Here is a 25,305-nt window from a genome sequence, read left to right on the forward strand (position 1 = left end):
AGACGTTAAAATTTTTTAATTCTTTTGGTTAAAATTTGTTCAGAATCATTCAGGATTATAACCTTGACAACATATATCTAGGTTAAGGTCATCGAGGCTGAGTTCCTTACAGCGAACAATTAGCGAATAAATCAAATAAAAAGGGGCAAAGAGCCGAAATATAACAAAATCAAACCTTTAATTCGAATAATAATATGTAGATACAGTTCAACACAGACATTTCGACTGTCCGATCGGGTTAAAAAATTCGCTTCTGTAATAATGGATCTTGTGTACTTAATTTTTGATGCAACAGTACAGGCATGTGACTTTCCAAGCAAATACAAATTCATTGCTTTAACAGAAAACTCATTTATTTAGTATGAAATGGCCCTCGTTTCGTGCCCCTTTACAAAGGGAAGAAAGGGGTGAGAATCACTACGTGTGGAAGTTGTGCGCCCCTTTGCAGAGGGGAGGGAGGGAGACTGAGTGTTTGTAAAGCAGTGAATTTATTTGTAAAGTAATGATTTTGTGTTTTTAAAGCAGGAAATATACTGTAAGGTAGAGAATTTTTGTCCCTGCTAAAGGAGCGCACGACGTAAGATTACATTTAATATATAAAAATCGTTTCGTTTATTACTTTCCAACGAATAACGAACGACGAAAAAGATCAAGGTCACTTGGAAATCATTTGGGGTTGACTGTGTAAAGGTGAACATTTATCATCGGAGAAATAATTACTAACTTAGACTGTTAATAACTTTTTAACGAAGGACGAGCGACGGCTACGTTGGAGGTCACTAATGACCTTGACAACATATGTCATTGTAACATTGGGAGATTCACTTATCTTTAAATTTACCCTTTTTTTTATCTAGTTTGTGTTTGTAATAAAATCTTTTTTGTTTTTCACTTTTTTTTAGATGATTCGAAAAATAAGAAGTCTTATGTCTAAAATTTCAAAATCTAATTAGAATGCAAAGTAATATATTTCTGTAATGGATAATAAATTAAAATAAACGCATTGAAACATTCATTGTTTATTTATTAAAATTTATAAAAATTTTGTATTTTATATCATTAATTTGTTTAAAATTGAAATTTTTGTTATTCAGGTAGGCATTCATCTATCTCACTTCAACCCATGCATGATACACAAAGTCGAAGGATTTATTGTATACTCTTTATTTAAAACTTTATCACATTTTGAGTTTTTAAAATATTTTCAAAAATACCTGTAAAAAGATTGTTCTTAATATTACAAACTAGAACTTTGTAAAAAAATTTTTATTTATTTGAATACTCTATTTTATTAGCTGAAAAATTAAATAGTCACTTTACCCCAATCCCTGTTAGGTTCCTATATTTACTCCTATATTTAAAAACATTTACAATACCTGTATATTTTTAAATTTCACGAAAATTTTTTCGAAACTACAGCCTCATATTACATACATTTTAAACAACCTATTTTGATGGACTTATATGTATTCGTAAGAATTCATGAGAGAGCGAGCGTGACAAAGCAGATAGCGCATTGGTTTGTTCTGCTAGAGATCTCAGGTTCGATTTCCGACTGAACCAAAATAATATTTTCATGTGTTCGTGTCTCCTCTCGGAGGAAAGTGGATGATTAAATAAAAACAACGAATAAAAGATAAATTCTAGTTATTTTATTAAAATTGTTTTAACCATTTCAATCTTAATTGTACAGTTTTAGAGTAAAAAATATATTTAATAAAATATGTATCTCAATTACAACAAAGTTTAATTAAAGTGAATTGTATTTCGTATTAAATTGTATAAAAATTGAAACAAAAAATAAACTCGACATTGTGAGAAATGTTTAATTTCTACGTTCCAAAAAGGAATAATTACATTTCTTTTAACATAAATATACATGGCCTGTTACACAATGATTGAGAAAATCAATATTTGACACACTCTCTCTCTCTCTCTCTCTCTAAATGTTAAATATATTGTTTTAAAAAATATAATTATTATTTGAAATAAAAGCGTTTTGAAAGAATTAAGCAAAGCTCAAGATTCCAGACCTTTTTATATTTTTCTCTAACTTTTAAATACATTCCATGATTAATTTAAATTTCTATAACTTTTCCCAATTTGAATTGTTTTTAGGTCAGTGGCAACCTTAACTAAAAAAATGTCAATTTAACACAAAATGTTCAAATAATAATACAATTATATTATGCGTTAAATTAATACTTAAATTTGTCAAAAATTCAACATGGAAATTTTAATAAAGGCCAAATTTTATTACAAATACTAAATATTTTTAATGTGTACATGTATAGATATATATCTACAATTCAACAAAAAAAATCATCGAATAATGCCTCCGGTTGCTCTACAAATCGATATGCATGTCATGGAACAGGTGCACATAACCTACATAAAAAAAAATGATTCTGATCACAATACTATACATTCCAGGGAAACGCCTAATAAAATTCAGAAAAATTTAAATTAATTTTTATGTAGCGCTTGATATTTATAGTTTGGACGAAATATTCATCTTTAGAAAAAAAATAATCTTCATAAATTTAGATAATCGTCTATATATATAGACGCATGAAAGCCTTAATTATATATAACTTAATTTTTTGAAAAATATAATATAGCTTTAAATAATGACTTTATTTATGTTAAATTTTCATTATAAGTACAAAAAATAGATAACATAATACAACTACAAAGGGCTCTGCCCTTTGATTTGATGATTTCGACGTCGAATCGATATCCATTCGATATCGATTCCATTATCATTTCTTACTGGGAGACCTATGTGATATAAGTGTATAAGTGTAGAATGTAATAAATAAGTCAATTATCAGTAAAATTGTACAAAAGACCACAAATTAGCTTCAATCTGGCTTCCGAAACGATTAGAGAAAAATAAATGCGATAGTTATCAGATAAAATGGTAGTAATAATACAATATTTATTTTATTCTAAAAAATTATAAATGGTATGTGCATATTTGTCTACCTTTTTAAATTTATACTCAATTTTCGACATCTATTTTAATACAATGTTATTTAATTTTATACGAAAATAATAAACATATATATATGTATATATTATATGTACGTATACTATAAAAGTATAAAAGATAAAAAGATTTAGAATTTAGATAACAAATAGAGTATTCATCAAATTAAATAAAAAATATTTAATCAATAGAAATCAAAATAACATAATAAACATAAAGCTCATTCTACAATTGCATAAGCGTATATAGTTGTAAATGGTTGTAGTTGTACGAATTAACCAATCACAGTCAAATACGAAGAAAATGTTCAACTGTGATTAGTCAATTCTTACAACTATAGTCACTTACAACTATACGTTTACAGGATTATACAATAGGTTTTAATAATCTAGCTATAACAACGCAATAGATATAAGAGAGAATAAATAAGAAAAATATAGCATTAACCAATATTGTAATAAAAGAAAAAAAATTATATAACAATACAATATTATATACAAGAAAAAAAAAATGGAAACAGCGCAATAAAGAACGATTAATAATTTGGTTGCTTCCGAAAGTCCTTGCTGTTTAATATTTAGTACGTTAAATGAAGTAAGCTTCTCCATATGACAGGTCTGCTTTAAGTCGATAGAGATTTTGTAAATCCTTATTCTCAAATGCTCACCATCCGTCATCTTGAAGCAATGTCCTGATTTCGATTCTTACACTGTCACTAGAGCAGAATCGTTCGAGTAGTAGTTCGAAAAAATGGCAGATATTTCAGTTGATGGAATGAAGTGGCGTGGTGAATTGAACGAATTGAATTATTAGCACGATATTCACCTCTCACACGATGACCACGACTAGATGTGCCGTCAGGGTAATATCTCTCTCTCTCTCGCTCTCTCATATTCTGTCTCTGTTTCTCCCTTTCCCTAACTCCCTTACCCTCTCTTACAGCCCTCCTTTCCTCGTTCTCTCTCTATCAGCCCAGTAACCACCCTTCCCGTTTATCCTCGTCTCTCGTCTTCATCAAAGCAGCATGCGCGAGATGCGCGTTTACGCTTCACGGTCATCTAACCTCATCGGTTATCGCCATTCCTTCGTTCTCCGCTGCTCTTTCATTTCTCGTTTTCTATGGGTTTGAGCACAGGATTGCCGTAACATATTAAGACTTTCAGGACAATTAACAAAATTATTTTTGACTCGCTTACAAATGATTAGATTACTTACTTTTGCTTATATAGCACGTGTTAGCACGCTATCAAGAGATATAGCGATGTACATTAATTCCATACAACGTCATAAGCTTGTGCGTTGCTTACGTCTACAACTTAAGTCTGTCTTAATGTGTAGAATGACAATCCTGTGCTCAGACCCTATCTCTGTGTCCAGTAGTAGTCGTTCCTTATATTTAATACTATCTTAAGATGTTTCAAGATTTCATAAATCAATCAGAGGGCGGTATTGTTATAATGTCTTAAGACATTACTTAAGATGATCCTATAAGTCCGAAGTCTACGTCATAGATGAAATGTTGGCCCTAAGCCGTAAGAAATTGACGCAATTACAAATTGAAAAGGTGGAATGTAAAAATCACCATTTTAGCCCTAAACGGACACTTTTAAAATCTTATGTTATCTTGAAAATCCATACATTCATAACAGTGGCGTTTTTAAGATGGTTAAACCCGGATTTACAATAGATTTTTAAGCCTTATGCCATAAGAAATGGACAAATTACAGTCGATATATATACGCAGTCAATTGTATACAGTATTGCTGTAACATTGCGTTCATTGCAACAATGGCCTGGTTTACAATTTTTTACAATTAAAAAATTTTTTAATTGTAAAAAATCATAATTTTTTCGAAATATCTTCAGAAATTTGGAAAAATCGTACGGTAATGTTGTAGAGAATCTTTTTCTCGAAAAAATAAGACGTCGTACGTTAAAATCCATTCATTTTTAAAAAATTCTTAACAGGCGATAAGAAGAAAATTTAAGTCACTAAGAAAAATTGTTTAGCAAATTATTTTTGCATGTTTCAATTTTTTTTTCAAGTACAATATGCTTTCTCTCTTCAATAATATCATTAATAATGGAAATTAATTTCTTGGAACCGTTATTAAATATTTTTTCCCAGCATACGGCATCCCGGGGTCTAGCCACCTTAAATGTGTTTCATGCGTTTACATCGCCATTTGTATCATTTGATACGCGTATCAGTTTAGTACGATACTCCTGCTTGATACGCTCGTACTAAAATAATCCGACAGCGTTTACATCGTCGTGCGTACTAAATGTTTATAGTACGAATTTGATACGAATATAGTACTTGATACGCGCATCAAGTGCACGATGTAAACCAGGCCAATGTTTCTACCTATGCTGTATGAGTGATCAGAGTTTTTAATGACATTTTATTCCCATACAAATTTTTTTTTACAAATGAACACCTCTTCGATGTTTAACCGATATAAATTTCTTAACAATATTATCCAAATTGTAATCAGTTAAGATCATCTTCCTCAATCGATAATAAATCTAAATCGGATGTTCTTTCTGTCACGATACTTCTTAGAAATAATTTTTAAGTTTTCTTAAGGGGACCTCTTTTAAGACATCTTACACACAGACGATTACGTGTCATTGACACATCACTACATCAATATCTTACTCACGCACGCCACACATACACATAGATTTTTGTATCGTAATTATGTTTTAATTAGCCATCTAAATCTAATTTTAAGAACTCCACGCTGTTTCTTCACGCAAACTACATGCCTGTGGACTACTATTTCTTAAGTACAGATTGCGCAACTTTTATATAAAACAAATATTGTTACGACGTGCAACGACGTGACAGCTCTGAAGCGCCATATTGGACTAAAAATGAGTAAAGAACTCAATTTTAAAATTTTTTATCGTTTTCAGCATAGATTCTATCTCACAGACACGTATGAATGCGTATACTTTAATTCTGTAAAAGGATTTTCGAATCTGTGAATGACAAAAAAAGTAATTACGATACAAAAATTATGCGATTTAGTCGGTAATACAAGAGGCTTTAGGATCCCCTTAACACGCTGAATGATCTTTCAGCACTCGCTATTCCAATAGGTAATGCTATGAACAATTGTAAAATCAATTCAACATTAGGAAATATGTTCATAAGTTTCTGATATGATCTAATAGATATTCAAGATATCTATCCAAATCAGTGACATTTTTAAGACTATTAAATCTTTGGTCTAAGGATAAAATTAAGAGGGCCCGGGTACGTATTACTATTAATTCAAGGAAATTCTTACACAGCACAAATCTCTGCAATATTGCAGCAAAAAATTCATAAATGTTTACCACGCATTAGAACTTGCGAGGTTCTTTGAGAGGATCCCGAGGTTTACAGGGATTCGCGATCGCAAGGCCTATTTTGGTGCGTCGCATCAGTTGCACCGACGTTAAAAACGCCCTTGATTCATACAAGAAAGCGTCTTATTTATCCAAGAAAGCTTGGGAAACCTTTCAAAAATCATAACACAGATTGTTTGAACACTTTGCAAAAAAACTCATTTTGTTTCTAATGAATGATAGAACTAATGATATGTTTACATTTAACACATATTTGACTATTAAATACTGTAAGAACATAGTATCCAAGAAGATTCACAAATATACAGGATGTCCCATTTGAAACAGAACACCGAAATATATCGAAAACTGAACCTGGTAAAATGTTTCAGATCAAAGTTGTATCGTTTGAAAGAGAGAGAGGAGACAAACAATGGTAAAATCAGTTTTCGAATAAAAAATATTTCGTGTGTGCGTGCGTGCGTGCGTGCGTGTGTGTGTGTGTGTGTGTGTTACTTCCTAATGTATTTATTTTATATAAATAACACAATTAAATAAATTTAATAGATATTAAAATTTTTTTAGGACCGTACTATTGATAAACAATAAACGAGAAGAAGGAAGCCTAATAACGGTTAAAGCTAGATTACAATGCTTATTATTATTATTATGTGTGAATTTTATATACCGCGTATGTAGTTCCTTTAATCGCGTGCCAAAATTTTTTCAGACTTACAACGCAACTCTAATGAACTACCGTAGTAATATCACTTAAATTGACAAGCAATCTAACAATTTTTTTTATGCTTATAGCATCTTTTGGATTTTAATAATATGTTGAAAGACATATTAAAATCTAACGATGTAATGTTAAAGTAATGATAACTCAAAATCTGTGAAAAATAAGATTGCGAAGAATATCACAAGTTGACGTTTCGTACCGGCTTCCACTACTGGACTCATCAGTAAGGTAATGTGTGTGTTGTAAATAAATTTAAATAAAACAATTAAATTAACATAAATGTTGGCTGGATTTTTTGAAATACGCATGAAATAGGTTAAATTTATTAATGAATTTTCGAACTGAGTAGGAAAGAAACAGAAAGTTAGTATGCGAAGCTTCTTATAAGGGGAGTTTTTGCAATACCGTTTTATCCAAATACGGTGAACGCTAAAATCACATATTATCTTTTTCTTTACAAATATAATTAAAAAAAGGATAACGTGACTTTAAAGTTCACCGTATCTGGATAAATGGTATTGTAAAAATTCTCTGATATCTTATGAAATGATAATTCCAAGACTCTAGTTGCAACAGCTTGAATTTCACGAGAAGATATAGGTGCTATTTTTGTCGGCATAGTCTATAATTATACAGCTTAATAGACGTATAAACACGCAATTTATTCTTTGCATTTATTCTCCGAATAGCATTTATTCTTCGAATTGCATTTATTCTTTAGTTAATTTGATGAAAAGAGAAATTTAATTACATACATCCTAACTTCTTAATAGAAGTTAGGATGTATGTAATTAAATTTCTTATTAAGAAATCAAACCTTCAAACCATTAGTATAATATTTTCTTAATAAGACTGATAATAAAATTATCGCTGAACTATTGCGCAAGTACCTTATAGTTCACATTATTGAAGCTCGGCTACATACAAAGAATGACCTTCTTTACACTCACGAAATAATTCATTTCTCGAGCTTAAGGTTGAACAACGTTATTATAGGTCCATTAAGGGCCTTCATCTAACTTTCGCCACGTATATACTCGGAATAATCATTAGCATTAATTTTGCTATCACTATATAGTAAACAAAAAATGACATTTTTAATAAATAGAAAATGAAGACCGTAAACGGCTTAAACAATCAGACTGGATATTTAATGTTTAAATAATTCGGTGTGAATTTATATACTACACGTCCAAACATGCAAAAACTAAGCGTTGATTTAATTCTCAATCTTGAAACGCAATCCTAACAAAACGAGATCGAATAGTGAGGACGCAAACAACACGAAATACAAGAGATCCAGATTCAAATACCGGTCAAAATACCATTTTTTGCAATAAAATTTACAGATTTAAAAATGCTCATTAATATTAAATTATATACAATATTAAAATCTTTTTAAGATGTCTATGAGAATCAATATCATCATAAAATTGCTTGTTAATTTAATTTACGATATTACTACTTTAGTTCTGTTAGGTTGCGTTTTAAGATTAAAAATTAAATTTGCCACTCAGTTTGCAGAATTGGATATGTAGTAAATTCACACCAAATTATTATTCAAGCACTAAAGATCCAAAAAAGCTTGAGTATTTAGCCTTTTTTTCCTATTTGTTGTGTATGCACATTACAGTCTAAAATAATACTTTATTTAATATCGTTTACAATAAATTTATCTGCCTTATATTCCAAAATAATTTCAAGACAAGATAAAATAAAACATACGGAAAAGAAAGGCAAATAAGGATAAAAGAGAAAATGAATTGATAAACCAAATTGGATGAATCTACAATTTCTTCATACGCGCGTATCTCTTATAGAAAATTAACTGAAATATAGATACAATAAAAAAAAGAATAAAAACTATATGTATAGTACATTCTTCCTTTCTTATTTGTAATTAAAATTCTAAGTTTTATCATGTGAATTCTCTTAATATATTTTAGCTTCGACTTTATCGTTTGTAAAGAACTCACATCCAATAATCCGTTTCCGAATATCGTCAGGTCGAGTGTTAATCTGCATTGTTGATCCATTGCTGTTGCTCATGGTCGCCATAGGTATATCGGTAGGATTAACGCGCGAATCGGACCTCGCCACCTGAATTAACAAAATTCCGTAAAAGATATACATCTCATTAGTTATTACATTACTGTAATATATTTATTATATTTTGTATCATTATCAATGTATAACACATTTTGTTATTGATTATTTCAATACATGTAAGTACAACTCGCTTAAATGAGTACTTCTCTGATTTATTTTATAGTATTGATCTTTTCTTTTATGTATACATTATATGCTTAAAAAAATTTACAATTATTATAAATATCGTTTAAAAAATTTCTGAAGCCTTTTGTTTTATATATTAGTGAAAGCCTCAAATGCGTTACCAATAAATACATATTACACATGAAGATACACGTGCATGACTTTAATTAATTCTAATGTAACGTTATATTATTTTGGATGTAGGCTCAAAATGTCCTTTATTTATAAAAATCTGGGATTTCTATTTTTCTATCTATGGAGAGAAAAATTATAAAAATTTTATGTTAGAACATTTTTTCAAAATTAAAATTTTTTTTTCTTGAAATTATCTCTTTATAGATAATTTTATTTTTGTTTTACAATTATCAAGTGCTGTTAATTTTAATATTAAAATACTATATAATGTTTAACATTTTTAGATTTTTAAATAAAAGTTTTATTTTTTATTATATGAATAACTTATTTTTAATATCGTTAATATGAGAAACAAAGGTTCACTTATTATTTTTAATATTTACTATTAGTACAAGTATTAAATACTATTATCTACTTATACCTGTATTCGTTCTTATACAACAGAAATTTTATGGTTTTTATTCTATTCGATAACAAGATAAAATTTACACAGTATGAAACACTTATTATTCAATTATATATTTTTTTATTAGTACATTGTCATATTTAATATTTAAGATAAATGACGTTTGATTTTTCCTCCTATAATTTTTTCAACATAAATAAAAAAAGAAATAAAGATCGCCCAATCAAATTTTACTTCAAATATGCCTTTAGAAACGCTTTAATTTTATTTATAAGAATTTAGATAAAAAAATGTATACTTTAATTATAATTTAAAACATTTTTAAGAAAGTAATTGAGACATAAAAAAACTTTTAGGAAATTTTTATATTTTAATTTGAGTAAGCATCATGATAAATTGCACATACAAATTTTTCCGTAAATTGCTTTCTTTTACCATTATAAGTATCGTATAATGAAAATACACCTACGCGAAACAACTCAATCATCTATACTAATGTGTCAAATATTAAATTCATTGTTATTTTTTATCAAACATGCACAGAAATTTGTTTCTATTGCAAATCAGTCTGTTAAATATCATCATTGTAAGTACTCACAATATCATTGCATTATAAGTATTATAGCAACACAAACAAAAACGTTGCAATATTAAACTGTGATCTATCGACGAAGATTTCGACATTGCTGCATTCCATTCCGACGGTAATGCAGCAGCACGTATTTACTAATTTATCTTACAGTGAAATACCTCTGCAGACGTTCTGAGTAATTTTCGAATTATTGCAGCGCAATGTATATTTTCACTCAGAAAACATTGAAAATGTTTCCTACAATGTTCGCTACGAATCCTATGGTGGAATTTTACAACTTCATGTATCAATCGTTTGATTCGATCACTCGATGAGTGAGTGTGCACCGCACCACTGCGTTCAAACAAGATTCAAACAAGATAACATACATGAGATATGAAAGTGATTGATGCATATCAGCGTGATCGCGTCTATTCTCTGCCAGGGACACGGTGCCATGTGACGCGACAATTAAATCACGCATCGATTCAGCACTCATCCGAAATTCGAATGTCCTTATTTCGCGTCCTTATTTCACCTCTAGAATAATCAGAGAGAGAGAGAGAGAGAGAGAGAGAGATTTTGCTGCAAATTTGCGACACGAGAAATCGTTGATTCTCCTTATCCTATATTTTTGCAATCCCTCGTTATAATAGTCCAAAAGATGAAATTTTTTCAATGTTATTATCAAGCAATGAATCGGTTTGACGAATATATAATTGGACGACAAATTTGAAATCAAAGATAGAGAGAGAGAGAGAGAGAGAGAGAAGCAATTTTTTCTTTTTTTCACCTTGTTTCACTGTGCCAACTGATGCCGACGCGTAACGTGTTGACAGGAGTAGAGTGGAGTAGAATAGGCAGAACAAAAGTGAAGTCGTCGTCGCGGCGTCGCGTCGCGGCGCATTATAGAACGGTCCGGGCAGCGGGCAGCGGGCGCCGCCCCGATCTACGAGCACCTACAAGAGTGGGTAGTGCACGCGGTTTTGGTGCTCCTCACGGCACATTGCGCGACTCGCAGCTACAATCCATCATCGTATATTATATAATTATACTATATACCCACATTCGTTTGCTCGTTATCTTGCACTGGGGTGCGTTCAGGAATTATGCTTAGATAACTCTTAGGTGTATTTTTGCTATAATATACGTAACGTAAACTATAGCCTAGAATTATCTAGGTGTGATTCCTGAACGCAGTCCAGTGCGTATACAGGGTGTTTAAGAAGTAATGAAAAATTCTGTCGCATATAGGGGTATAGAATGGACTAAACTGAGAAGAAAAGTCCTCTACCATTATACAATTTTCGCAATAGTTAACGAGATAATAATTCATAAAAATATCCAAATTGGCCCAGCCCACCGCCAAATGCAAGCGCGTGGCTGAATACGACCGCCCAGTGTGGCGCGCCGCGCGCGTTCGCCGTCGCTAGGCACACACGTTATTTATAACAAACGGCAATGGACGACCATTACCGCTTATTAAGCGGTAATGGTCGTCGCTAAATGTCCATTGCCGCTTGTTATAAATAACATGTGCCTAGCAACGGCGAATGCGCGCGGCGCGCCACGCTGGGCGGTCGTATCCAGCCACGCGCTTGCATTTGGCGGTGGGCTGGGCCAATTTGGATATTTTTATAAATTATTATCTCGTTAACTATTGCGAAAATTGTAAAATGATAAAGGACTTTTCTTCTCAGTTTAGTTCATTCTACCCCTATGCGACAGAATTTTTTATTACTTCTCAAACACCCTGTACCATATAGTATGTATGTATACCACGAGCTATTAAAGATATCGTGCCACGAAACTTATCCGTTGCAGATCAGGACAAAAATATTTCATCTAATCACGCTACAATATTCAGCGCATTCCTCCCGTTCATTTTAAAATTATACAATATCATTATCTTTCGAAAATGCAATTCGAATATATCTTGTAATTAAACGTGTGTACGATTTATGTTTTAGAAGATTATTATTAGCTTAGAGAAATATGTATCATAGAATTCTTTTTTGCGAAATCTTGTTGATATTACTCTTCCTCTAATCTAAATTATAAAATTCGTCCGCTGTAGATCGAGATAAAAATATTTCACCAGATCACGCATCGACTATACGTGATTAGAGATTTATAATAAATTAGTTTTAATTATAAAAATAATTATAAAATATTTCTCTCTCTCTCTCTCTCTCTCTCTCTCTCTCTCTCTCTCTCTGTCAAAAATAAAAGCTTTTGAAAAAAGTTGTTTAATTTTTAAATAAAAGAGGAAAGAATGTTTAAGATATATGTATCGAATAAATTTCGTAATAAAGTACTTATTTTAGTACGCTAATGGAAGAACAATTATTGATAAAATTTTACATGATGATATTTTAGAGATATAATTCTTTGATAACAATGTTTTAAAAAAGAATCATTCAATTATACATTTAGTATACACAGGGTGTTTGATAAGTAATGAAACATATTCCGTACAGGGGGTAGAATGGACTAAACTGAGAAGAAAAGTCCTGTACCATTTTACAATTGTCACAGTAGTTAACGAGATATTAATTTATAAAAATATTTAAATTCGCCCGGCCTACCGTCAAATGCAAGCGTGCAGCTGGATAGGACCGCCCAGCAAAGCGCGCTGCGCGCGTGTCTTCGCTAGGCACGCGTTGTTTATAAAAAAATACCAGAAGATATGTCTAGCAACGAACATTGTCGCTTGTATAAACAACGCGTGCCTAGCGACGGTGAACGCGCGCGGAGCGCTTTGCTGAGCGGACCTAGACTAGATACCAGAGAAGCGCAACCGATGTTCCGCGTCCTGATTCGCTGATGACTGTCAGCCAATCATGACATTCATTCATTGGTATTAAAAATGGTTGACTAATAGACGATTGGTGGATTTCATATTTCGTTGGCAAACGACGCCATTTTTATTACTTTTCTTAGTAATTTTGCGATACTGACTTAAGCCGGTTGCGCTTCTCACCCATCAGTCCCATCACCCATAGTCAACACTGTGCTCCCCGCTTAAGGCATATCGCACATGAAATGCATAACTGTGCATAAGCATAACATAAGGCCGCTGGACCAATGAGCATCTTATGTTAATCAATATGGCGTCTTTATACTGGATGGTCATTGGTCCAGCGGCCTTATGTTATGCTTATGCACAGTTATGCATTTCATGTACGACAGGCCTAAAGGCCGCAGCACACACTTTTACGTAACGCATAAAGCATGTGCATAAGGAATTTCATTGGTCCATTTTCTTATGCATGAGTCAATGGACCAATCAAATTCTTTATGTATATGGTTTATGCATTATGCAAAAGTCTGTGCTCCCCGCTTTACCATGACTTTTCACGGGATGCGATCGTTCACTTCACATCCCTTTCCTATATGCTCTCACTCGTCCATCCTATATTTCTCTCTCCATCCCCTCCTCTACCTAAAATCATCCGACTTTTCATACAAAACGAGAATATGATGACGAATTTTTATTGTTAATAAGATTCTAACAAAAAGAACAAGCGACAGCTGAAACCTTCATCTTCTTCTTCTTCTTTAAATAGCCCCGCAATCTTGAACAGACTGATACTGAGCTACTGAGGTCCGTGAAAAATGGAAATAGATTCAAAATTCTAAATACAAAGCACTGGCAGCCTCGAAACCGGGCAGATATGAGTGAATGATGCAATAACGAATAAAAATGGCGCCCCCCCCCCCCCAAGCACTGGACGCCTGTGGCTACGCCCGTAAAATGTTCTCCGCACCGCACGGCCACGCGCCCAGACGAGTGAGAGGACTCTCGTAATTAGAAATGCAAGGCACAGTCGAAGTCGGCAACACTTTTCAAAAATATTGGTCGAGGCGCAATATAGTTATATCGAGACGGGGCGAAACAGTCGAGCTCCGTCCCGCTCGAGTGTCCTCACAAGACTTGACAGCTAAAACCTGTTACAGGTAACTCGGGCCATGATCTTGACAATATATACGTCAAAGTCAAGTTAATTGATGAGGTGACCATTTTTTGTAAAGATTTTCAGCGACAAGTTCTACTATATACCTGTTACAGTACTATCTGTCAATATACAATATACCCATGACGTACTGAATGACAATTTTACGCATTTGTATATGGAAGACAATTTACTTTCAGAATTGAGTATCTTTATTAACAGAATATATCGTATAACAATTATGTTGCATGTAACATGGTATATCTGATCAGATATATCATTCATCGTTTTTTCTACTTTGTAAGAATCAATTTCTTGTCGTAAGATAAAATCATAAATAATTTTCTTTATACAACTGCAATATCATAAATACAATATCGTTAAAATGAAATATTCAAGGAGAGAAAATAGCGAATTATAAATTCGCTACTTATAAATAGCGATTTATTTCAACGGCAGCTTTGTATTATATAATAATACTTCTTCGTATCTTATACATAAAAAATGAAATATAAAATTACATTGGATCTTTTCTATCTTAGAAGAAAAAAATAGTCGATATTCGATTTTTTGTTTTATCTCGTATTATTGCTTAAAGGTGTCATAATATCCGGTCTATGCAACTTTATCTGTATCTAGGCAAACCGTCACAATGCGAAACACGACACAAGTGATAATTTTACATGAAATATTCCATTGCAAGTTTTAGATACTTTGCCCCTTACGACTTGGCATAAACGTTATTCGTGAATATCTCTTACATGATAAATCTAAGTCACCTCTTGCAGTATAAAAACTGACTTCGTCTTTATCGCACGTTAATACGATACTTGCTGCATACATACGATCTAGTAAAATATTTAAAAAGCGAGTCCAGCTTCCGAATAAGTAGTAAATATTTTTTCAATCGAATTAGCGTATGCGGCTGTTCTCAAGTCGAGTCCGAGATTGAATTTCATGGCAGTCTTCATAATAGCCTATATTAAACAAAAAGTATTTAAAATTGAGTTAAATTTTACTTTGTCTACCTAATCTAATTAATTACCCTAGCAGATCTCTCCATTGTATAATCTAGACCAGAGTGGACAATGTCTTTTTCAGAAGCACCGGATATACGTTTCTGAAAAGCTTCGGATGGTGTAACGGGAATACGGCCACCGACGCGACCAAATCTACGCTCTAAAGATTCTTGCACCGATTCTGCAAAACAAATATAAATTATATTTTTAAAAGTTACTCGTATGCACATCAAACTTAATTACAATTTTTTTATTAAAATTTCTCTAATTAAAAAATAAAGATAGACAAAAGCATATAAGAGTCAAATACGAAATTATAGATAACAAAGTCATAACATGATAAAACTTTTAATTACAGAATCAAATAAATGTATATAACATATTACCAATAAACACGCGTATGAATAAATAAATTAAAATATACATATAAAATAAGATAATAAAAATAAAGAACATGACGTTTCGACTCTAAATTTGAGTCATCTTCAGATGTCACATTATTATACAAAAAGATGTATCTACTGAGAAAACATTAACGCAATAAGATTTGGTTTGTCCCATACATAGTTATAACTGTACTTGTTATTATTGATTCTTTTCCTGATAACACTGGTAATTTTTTCCGGGGAAGCAACAATTCTCGTTAGACGATTGGACGATCGAATGCGAAATGAACTTGTATTTCTAATATTAACACAAAAAAAATATATATATATTTTATGTTTCTAAAATCTATAATCTGACAAGCGAATTGCTTCTCCGATAAAAACTCACCCCTGGGTGTCGTAAATTCTTACTATCCATATCGATAAAATAAACGTCCAAATATTATTATGTCGGTGAGAATAAATTTGTGATTTTAATTACAAGTGTAATTCGTCGAAATATAAAAAGAAAAATAATCGTCCTAATGCTTCAACGTCACAAACTAAAATACATGAAATCTTAGCAATGCAAAGTCAGACGTTGTTTATAATTGGAACATATGACGTATGTAGATCCTCTGTGTCAGTCTGTAGGTTGAGACTGTTATGCTGTTTTTTAATGTTTAGCATCTCTGATACGATACGTTTATTAAAACACGGTTCTTCGTCTAAAATTTGAATATTATTTCAATCGAAATCATGTCCATGTTGCAATCTGTGTTCCGTTATTACCGATCTAGAACTCGTATTCCTTCGTATATGATGGTTACGGTGTTCTGTAATTCGTGTTTTTAATCTTCTTCCTGTTTGCCCCACATACAAAGCATCACAATCATTACAATTTATTTTGTATACCACATTGATCTTCGACAGAGAATCCAATGGGTCCTTATGCACCTTAATGTATTTTCTCAGTTTATTAGAACTGAAATATGAAACTTTGATGTTGTTCCTGTTAAGTTGTTTAAATTTTTCGGTAATGCATGAAACACAAGGCACCGTATACCAAAAAGGCGAATCCGAGCCTGCTTCGTCATTATTTGCAACATTCATGTTGACCGATCTATCACGAGCAATGTCTTTGATTCTATTGTTGATGCAATCAAAAATTAGTTTAAGAGGATAATCATCGTTATCAATAAGAATATTTATAATAAAAATTAAATTTTTATAATGAAAGATCGGGTCTGATAACATTAAAGCTCTGTCTGTTAAGCCCGTGTCACACTACGGACTGTGGACGCTGATCGGATTGAGATTACGGATCGCACATCGATATTCAGCCAATCAAAACAAAGCAGCTTTGTCTTGATTTGCTGAATTCCGATGCGCGATCCGCAATCTCAATCCGATCCGCGTCCACAATCCGTAGTGTGACACGGGCATTAGACCAATGATTATACCTTTTTTTTTTTTTTGAAATAACGGATGGTTTGAAAAAAAGTTAAGAAATCTGCCTGAAAAGGTAGGTTTTTGAAACTAATCAAAAATCAGTTTATTATTTTTAATGATAATCGAGATGTCTAAAAAATTTAATGATTTTGTTCCAACTTCTAACGTGAATTGTAAACGCGCGCGCGGATAGAAAGCATTGAACGCATCAACAAAAGAATCAATCTCCGAATCACGGACCGCTGCACACAGGTCATCTACATATCTAAAATAAAATAGAACATTGTCTTTAACCAAACTCAAAGCAGTTCTTTCCAGTTTTTGCATTACTAAGTCCGCAACGATGGGAGACAAAGGTGAATCCATAGGTGTACCAAAATTCTGTTTATAAATGATGTTATCAAAGGTAAAAAATATTGAATCCAGAATAAAAGTAATTGCTTTAATGAATTCTGTTTTAGAAATTTCACATTTCTTAGCAATATGTGTCTATTTTTCATTAATGCAATCTATAGCAAGGTCTATTGGTATATTAGTAAAAAGAGATATAACATTTAATGAAATCAGTTTATAATCATTGCTTATGTGTGTTCCTTTAAGAATATCGACTAATTTAAAGCTATTTTTAATATGGCTGTCTGCTTTGGGTAAGGCCTGAAACATTATATTATGTAAGTAAGATGCCAAACAATGTAATGGACTCCCGATAGAAGAAACAATAATTCTAAATGGACAATTAACCTTGTGAATTTTGGGAAGGGCATACGCCCTAGGGAGTGTCCCATCGTTGCAATACAAAAATCTGTATTTAGATTCATTAATATACATACATCTCTTCCATCTCGTAAGTAAATCTCTAAGAGATGTTATTATTTTCTCTAGGATTTTTTTTATTACCATATATGTATCTCTATCGTTAAGTATCTCCTTTACACTGTTAACATAACGATCTTTATCTAGGATAACAGTTGTGTTCCCTTTATCTGCATGTGTGCATACAATCTTAGATTGCGATATTATAAATTCTTTAGTTTCCTCTAATTAAGTTGAATTTGGTGACTGAAATACAATGCTTTTACCTAGGATGATTAATAAATTTCATCCACTGATTCTACCTACTTTTTCTTGTCAATGAACGGAGAATCAGTATTGATTTTACAAAAATTTCTAAACATTGACTATATATTATGAAAATTTCTCAACGTGTTCTTTTTTTACCATAGACATATTTAAATAATATATCTTTCACTGTAACACTTATATTTTTTATTAGCATTTAATAGATATGATTTGTTATTACTATACAGAGTGTCCGGAAAATTAAGGCCATACTTCGGAAAGTGATTCAAGAGCCAAAAAGGAGGAAAAAATCCACTTGATTTTATCTATGGGATCACGTAAAGTCACTAGTTTACAGAAATATACGCCCAATATTGCTGATTTAAAACAAAGAATAATCCACGGATTCGAAGAAATACGGAGGGATCCAACTCAATTTAAAGAGTTTGGAATTTCTTTGATAGAAAAATAAGGGCCTGCATTCATGCTGAAGGTGGTCATTTTGAACATTTTATTTAATCTGTTATATTTCATTTAATTCTATTTAACTTGTTTATGTTTATCTAAAAATAATGCAGTAACCATATTTACAAATACCGGAAAATTAAAAAATAAAAAGTAAAAAGAATTTTTTAATAAAACATATAGTTGAAACACTGTGAAATAAATTATAATTATGAAAAATAAATTTCAATTTTTTAACATAAAAGTAGTTATAACTCGGAAAACGATTTATTTCCGGACCTATGTTTATATAGCTTTTTTCTCCTTTTTTGGCTCACAAATCACTTCCCAAACTACTAACCTCGATTTTACGAACATACTGTATATAATTTTGTTTCTATCTAATTATTCCTGTTTATAATTTGTGTTTTTTTTACTATTTAAAACGTCTACAATTAAAGAAAATTAAGTAAAGGTCAAAATGTTCCTTCGTTTTATTACTCGTGTGTTAAATAAAGTATATTAATTATATCATATATTTATGCTCATTAATATGACATTATTATTATTTATATATTAATTAAATTTGTCGTCTAACATACCTAAAAGATGATAATTAGATTCCTTTTCGTATTTGAAAGTTAGACGACCATACGAAACATGATTCAAGTTCTTCAACCACTCAAAGAACGAAACTGTGACACCACCGGCATTAATATACAAATCAGGGATTACAAGGATATTCCTGTCGACCAGAATCTTATCTGCGGCAGGAGTAGTCGGTCCATTAGCAGCCTCTGCAATAATCTTTGCCTTCAAAAATATAATTTAATTCTTTTGATTATCTTTTGATTACAGTCCAAAATCTTTTAAAATTTCAGGTTAATTATTTTTATCTCAAATTAATGCAATAAATCATAGATCAACTCAATTACTTATCAATCATTTTTAAAATAATATATAAAATATATATAAAATAAAAATGTGTAGTGAGAAGACTCGTTAAGTTTTTCAAACTGATAATAAGGAGAGAAAGGGTATCGATATTCGCAAATTCTCGCAAGTGCTGAAATACGCGTATATCTCTTTATATAGAATCTCGATTTAATAACTTACACAGGCGTCTAAGGTAGGCTTCCACTACAATGCTTTACTGATGAGTCTAGTAGTGGAAGCCGGGACGAAACGCCAAAAATTGCGTAATATTCTTCGCAATATATTAGAATAAAATTAAATGTTTTAACGAATTTGTTTGCTCGTATACTCTTTCTCTCTTTATTATTAGTTAAAAGAAAAACATTTCCAAAAAATTCATTAAAAGTCAGATAATTTTAACGTTTTATAATTTAATTGAGTAAAGATTAATTTATAATACATATAAATGTAATGTTATTCAATATAACATCTATTTGATATACCTATAGATTAACCTCTTCGCTGGTACGTTCATTTCCACAATTTGTGCCTTAGTGGGCAGAAAAAAGTTTTGAATTTTTTTATCGCACTTATACAAGGGAGGATCAGGTGACTCACACTGGGATTTCAATCTCAATTTTTTTGGTGATTCTAGAGGTGAAAAAAAAAGACCCGTGTCCCGGCGTTTGATTGAATAGCCTTTAGTTTCTGAGTAATAAATTTGTGAAAATTGGCCATATCCGAAGCGCGCCGCGTCGCGCTGTATTAGTTAATAATATGTATCTAGGGAAGGTTCATACAGCGCGACGCGGTGCGCTTCGGATATGGCCAATTTTCACAAATTTATTACTCAGAAACTAAGGCCTATTCAATCAAACGCCGGGACACGGGTCTTTTTTTTCACCTCTAGAATCACCAAAAAAATTGGGATTGAAATTCCAGGGTGAGTCACCTGATCCTCCCCTTGTTAGTATATAAAGGTTTTTTAGGGCGCTGATTCCGATTTTGAGATCAAAATTAAGAAATTAAAAATGGCGGATCTCATATAACGGATCTCAATTTGAAAAAATTCACATTCTTGTTAAAACGTTTTGAAATTTGACTTATGGGTGTTTTCGAGGCGACACATATGCAGAGCACGCACGCACGCACATACACCATTTTCTAATGAATTCATTTCATTTCATAGCTAAACAAATGAATATAAGTGAGTATAATGTCGTAGGTAAAAACTAAAATGTGACATATTTCAGTTTTATGTTATGTTATAATTTTTTATTTTCTAATTTAGACATTAAAAATCGAAATCATAAATTTCGAAAGCGGATAAGGAAAATTTAAAAAAGTTTTAACAGGAATGTCAATTTTTCAAATTAAGGTCCGCCATATTGGATCTGCCATTTTCAATGCTATAATTCTGACTTCAGAATCGAAATCAGCATCCTCGAAGACCCTCTTAAGCCAAACTTCAAAACGTTGTGACAAGAATTTAGATTTTTTTATTTCAGTCTGCCATATGGGATTCGCCATTTTATATTTTTTACTTCAAAATCAGAATCAGCGACCCCAAAACCTTTATATATCTACTTTGAATCAAATTCGTTCATTCATTTCGAAGAAAAAGCGCTTTAACGCCATATGGCATATGGTGTCAATGCTAGAGACCCTAAAAAGAGAGACTCGCCAACTCGTCACGTGGGGTGGGTCGATTATGGGTGATTCTGATTGGCTGGGGTATGGATCGCACATCTGCGTTCCACGAACATGTACCATAACCTATTCTAATAGAATACGCGTACATGACAGATGACACATGTGTTGCTGTCAGCTTGTGTTGCTTACTGACTAGTAAGTTAATTTATCACATCTATGTAAAATTTTGAGAAAGATAATGTACATGTATCACGAATAAGCTTCGAATTAATAAACGCTTCATAGTTAAAAATAAGAGAGTAATACGAAAGTTAGAGATACCTATTTCATTAATAATGTAATTCTCTTGTAGGTTTTGATTTTATACATTTTGGAGATGCCACATGTATGTTGTGCAGCGAAATGTTTCAATAAATCCAGTGATGAATATATGTTATTCAGATTTCCCAAGGAAGATCAATATCGGAAAGCATGGATAGATGCTGTTTTTGGCGAGAATGCAAGATCCATAAATAATCTGAGATTGCGCGAAGTGAGTGTTCATCGTAAGAATGCTATGCATCCGAATAAAAATAGTTTAAAAAATGCTTCTCCATTTAATGCTTTCCTCATTTTAGATACACTTTGGGCGATTAGATATATTGGTGATAGGTCGTTGGAAAGAAGTAAAAAAAGGTGCGATCCCATCACGTTTTTGTCATTGTCCCTCAGAAAATATTTGTAAATCGCAAGCAAGAATAGATAATTTTGCAACATTTTTCATGATACGGTTAGTTACAGGACAAGCTATGTTTTTTACTGAAATACAACAACGCTCACATGTATCAACTGCTTGACAAATATGACTATCAAACATTCTTCTTATTTTAACATTATGCACATTAACTTCATCTTTCTTCCGCTTTCTTGTTTGTGATTTACAAAAATTCTCAGAGGGACAATGACAAAAACGTGATGAGATCGCACCTTTTTTTACTTCTTTCCGACGACCTATCACCAATATATCTAATCGCCCAAAGTGTATCTAAAATGAGGAAAGCATTAAATGGAGAAGCATTTTTTAAACTATTTTTATTCGAATGCATAGCATTCTTACGATGAACACTCACTTCGCGCAATCTCAGATTATTTATGGATCTTGCATTCTCGCCAAAAACAGCATCTATCCATGCTTTCCGATATTGATCTTCCTTGGGAAATCTGAATAACATATATTCATGACTGGATTTATTGAAACATTTCGCTGCACAACATACATGTGGCATCTCCAAAATAAATAAAATCAAAACCTACAAGAAAATTACATTATTAATGAAATAGGTATCTCTAACTTTCGTATTACTCTCTTATTTTTAACTATGAAGCGTTTATTAATTCGAAGCTTATTCGTGATACATGTACATTACCTTTCTCAAAATTTTACATAGATGTGATAAATTAACTTACTAGTCAGTAAGCAACACAAGCTGACAGCAACACATGTGTCATCTGTCATGTACGCGTATTCTATTAGAATAGGTTATGGTACATGTTCGTGGAACGCAGATGTGCGATCCATACCCCAGCCAATCAGAATCACCCATAATCGACCCACCCCACGTGACGAGTTGGCGAGTCTCTCTTTTTAGGGTCTCTAGTCAATGCCCACTGGGGCACGTCTTTTTCTGGACGCCATACGACCAGCGAAGGGGGTTAACAATTATGAAACTAGTATATTAATAATTATGATGTACAGAAATAAGTTTTACATATGTGTGCAATAATCTCTACCTGGATACGTCCCGCATTCTCTTTGGTAATTACTTTCTCTATAGCAGCGGGTATAAATATATCACACGGCTCATACATGAGATTTTCGCCCTTATATGGCTCGGCCCCAGGAAACCCAACGATAGTACCAGTTTCTATACGGTACTCTTCCAATTCCTGAAACGCATAGAAATGAGTAAATATTAAACAAGAGAAATTATCAATTCTGTCACGTAATCGTGGATAAATTTAAAATAGTTATGCTGGGAACAATTGTCACATACCTTTGGATCGATACCTTCTGGATTACAAATAGATCCATCGTGTTCGATCACACCTATACATGCAGCGCCCGCGCGGTGTAAATAACGCATGGAGTGCAAACCCACGTTACCAAAACCTTGAAGAATAAATGTTTTGCCTCCCCAGCCAGGTGTAGTACCTGGATATTATTATACTCCTTTATTTATGCGTTTATTTAAACCTTTTAAAATACTGACACATTATAATATGACATTAGATCAAAGATACATTTAAAGCCTTCCAAGTAAAACAATATAATTTTTAATACGATTGAAAAAATTATAATATATAATTATACAATTACATGGAGTGCATTCCAAATTAATGATGTATCATCGTATCCTTCTTTATTATTCGGTGACCAACAATGACAAATTAATGATGTATCATACGCTTCGTGCACAATTCGGAATGCACACATGTATTGTGATTTATAAATAATTAATTCATTTAATACAAAGGCGCATGAAATGCCACATCATTTAATTATACTGTGAAATAAAATTTCACCTTCTTTTTTACACATGAGTGTAAATAGTTATTTTATAGACGTATTTCTCCTTGCTGAATACGAATAAGTAGATAAAAATTGGCTATCATATCACAATTTTAAGAAAAATGACGTTAAAGAGGTAAAAAACAATAATTTTCGAAAATTTTTTAAGGATTGTAAAAATGGCTTTTTTTGCTTAATTTCATTAATATTACACCAAAATATCAAAAATAAGTAAAATCCAAGAGAGAGAGTGATATTATTACCTTTATTATTTATTTAACTATAATGATATGATTTGTTGATATCATTTGTATTTGATAACAACAAGTAGCGCCAAGTTAAATCCTATATCAAATTACATAAAGAAAATAATCTTAGTGGTGCTATCTCTAATTTTTATACAACGAAACCTAAGTATTATGTATTTCTATTAGATGATCTTTCTGTATCAATCCAAGTGATTTCAATTCTTCTTAAAAAATGTATTATATCACAATCCTTTTAAAGACACTTTCTCCTCCAATCAAAGTAGTAGTAGTTATTTCTCTTTCAAAACATTATCATAAAATTAGATTATCTTACTCAATTCAAGTATTATCACAAAGAGTTAAAGTAACAGAATATAATATTAAAAAATTTAATTTGGACAGAAAAATTTCATGTAAAAACACTTGGCGCTGCTAGAACTTGATATAACAACATAGTAATAATAACATAAGTGTAATATTTTAAATAAGAAAAATGAGTAACATTCCAACGAGAGTAAAGTATCCAACGTGCGTGTACACAGAATATGAGTGAGTTATACAGTCGGATTGTGAAAGTGTGAAGGATATTAGGTGAGAATGGTCTAAATCGGACATATTTGCAGTTTTTGTTCTCTATGAGGCGTAAATAAAGTCCGATCATAAAACCAATGGTGCCGTTCGAAAGATCATTTAATTTCCTTCATTTTTGCTTCAGACCATTTTGACGTACCTCTTATCTGTGTTGAACTATAATATAATGGAAAATATAAAAATGTATTTTCCGGTCCAATTTGGAACTATGAGTTCCAAATCGGACCTCTCCTATTTTTTATGTACTTTTAGATAGAATTTTAAAATATTTTAATTAATTTTTATTAGCATTGAGTAAAAACGAACAATTTAAGACTCAAAGATAAAATATAGTTTATATTAATAAGTTAATATTATTAATAAATTAACATATCATAAAAATGAAAAGTTCAAGCCATGTTCAAAAAAGAATACTCAAAAATTTAAACTTTTTTATCTAATAATAATATATTACCATGAAAAGTAACTATTATATAAAGTAAATATTATTAATAAAGTAAATATTATTAATAATATTATATAAAGTAAATATTATTAATAAAGGTACCAGTACAAAGTGAACATACATAAAGTGTATGCAACTTTCGGCCGATTTT

General features: G+C 31.7%; 2 protein-coding genes across 3 annotated transcripts in view; both read right to left on the bottom strand.

The window, feature by feature from the left end:
* The window catches only part of LOC108780874 (band 7 protein AGAP004871), a 31,068-nt gene extending 19,609 nt beyond the window's left edge, over positions 1 to 11,459 (bottom strand). The window contains exons 1-2 of one of the 2 annotated variants that reach the window (XM_018548691.1): positions 11,253 to 11,459; positions 9,050 to 9,173 (exon numbers count right to left, since the gene is read on the bottom strand). In XM_018548691.1, the coding sequence (XP_018404193.1) occupies positions 9,050 to 9,131 (82 nt within the window). In that variant the 5' untranslated portion in view covers positions 9,132 to 9,173; positions 11,253 to 11,459. Of the gene's footprint in view, positions 1 to 3,659; positions 3,866 to 9,049; positions 9,174 to 11,252 lie in introns of those variants that run through there. The other variant, XM_018548692.1, reaches the window with a different exon arrangement.
* Positions 11,460 to 14,962: 3,503 nt separating this feature from the next.
* Gdh (glutamate dehydrogenase, mitochondrial) overlaps positions 14,963 to 25,305 on the bottom strand; it is a 25,663-nt gene continuing 15,320 nt past the window's right edge. The window contains exons 4-8 of the mRNA XM_018548853.1: positions 23,356 to 23,513; positions 23,093 to 23,248; positions 19,357 to 19,567; positions 15,461 to 15,615; positions 14,963 to 15,392 (exon numbers count right to left, since the gene is read on the bottom strand). Coding sequence (XP_018404355.1) covers positions 15,276 to 15,392; positions 15,461 to 15,615; positions 19,357 to 19,567; positions 23,093 to 23,248; positions 23,356 to 23,513 — 797 coding nt within the window. The 3' untranslated portion in view covers positions 14,963 to 15,275. The remainder of the gene's footprint in view (positions 15,393 to 15,460; positions 15,616 to 19,356; positions 19,568 to 23,092; positions 23,249 to 23,355; positions 23,514 to 25,305) is intronic.

This window comes from Cyphomyrmex costatus, unplaced genomic scaffold (assembly GCF_001594065.2).
Source record: "Cyphomyrmex costatus isolate MS0001 unplaced genomic scaffold, Ccosl1.0 scaffold75, whole genome shotgun sequence".
Lineage (NCBI taxonomy): Eukaryota > Metazoa > Arthropoda > Insecta > Hymenoptera > Formicidae > Cyphomyrmex > Cyphomyrmex costatus.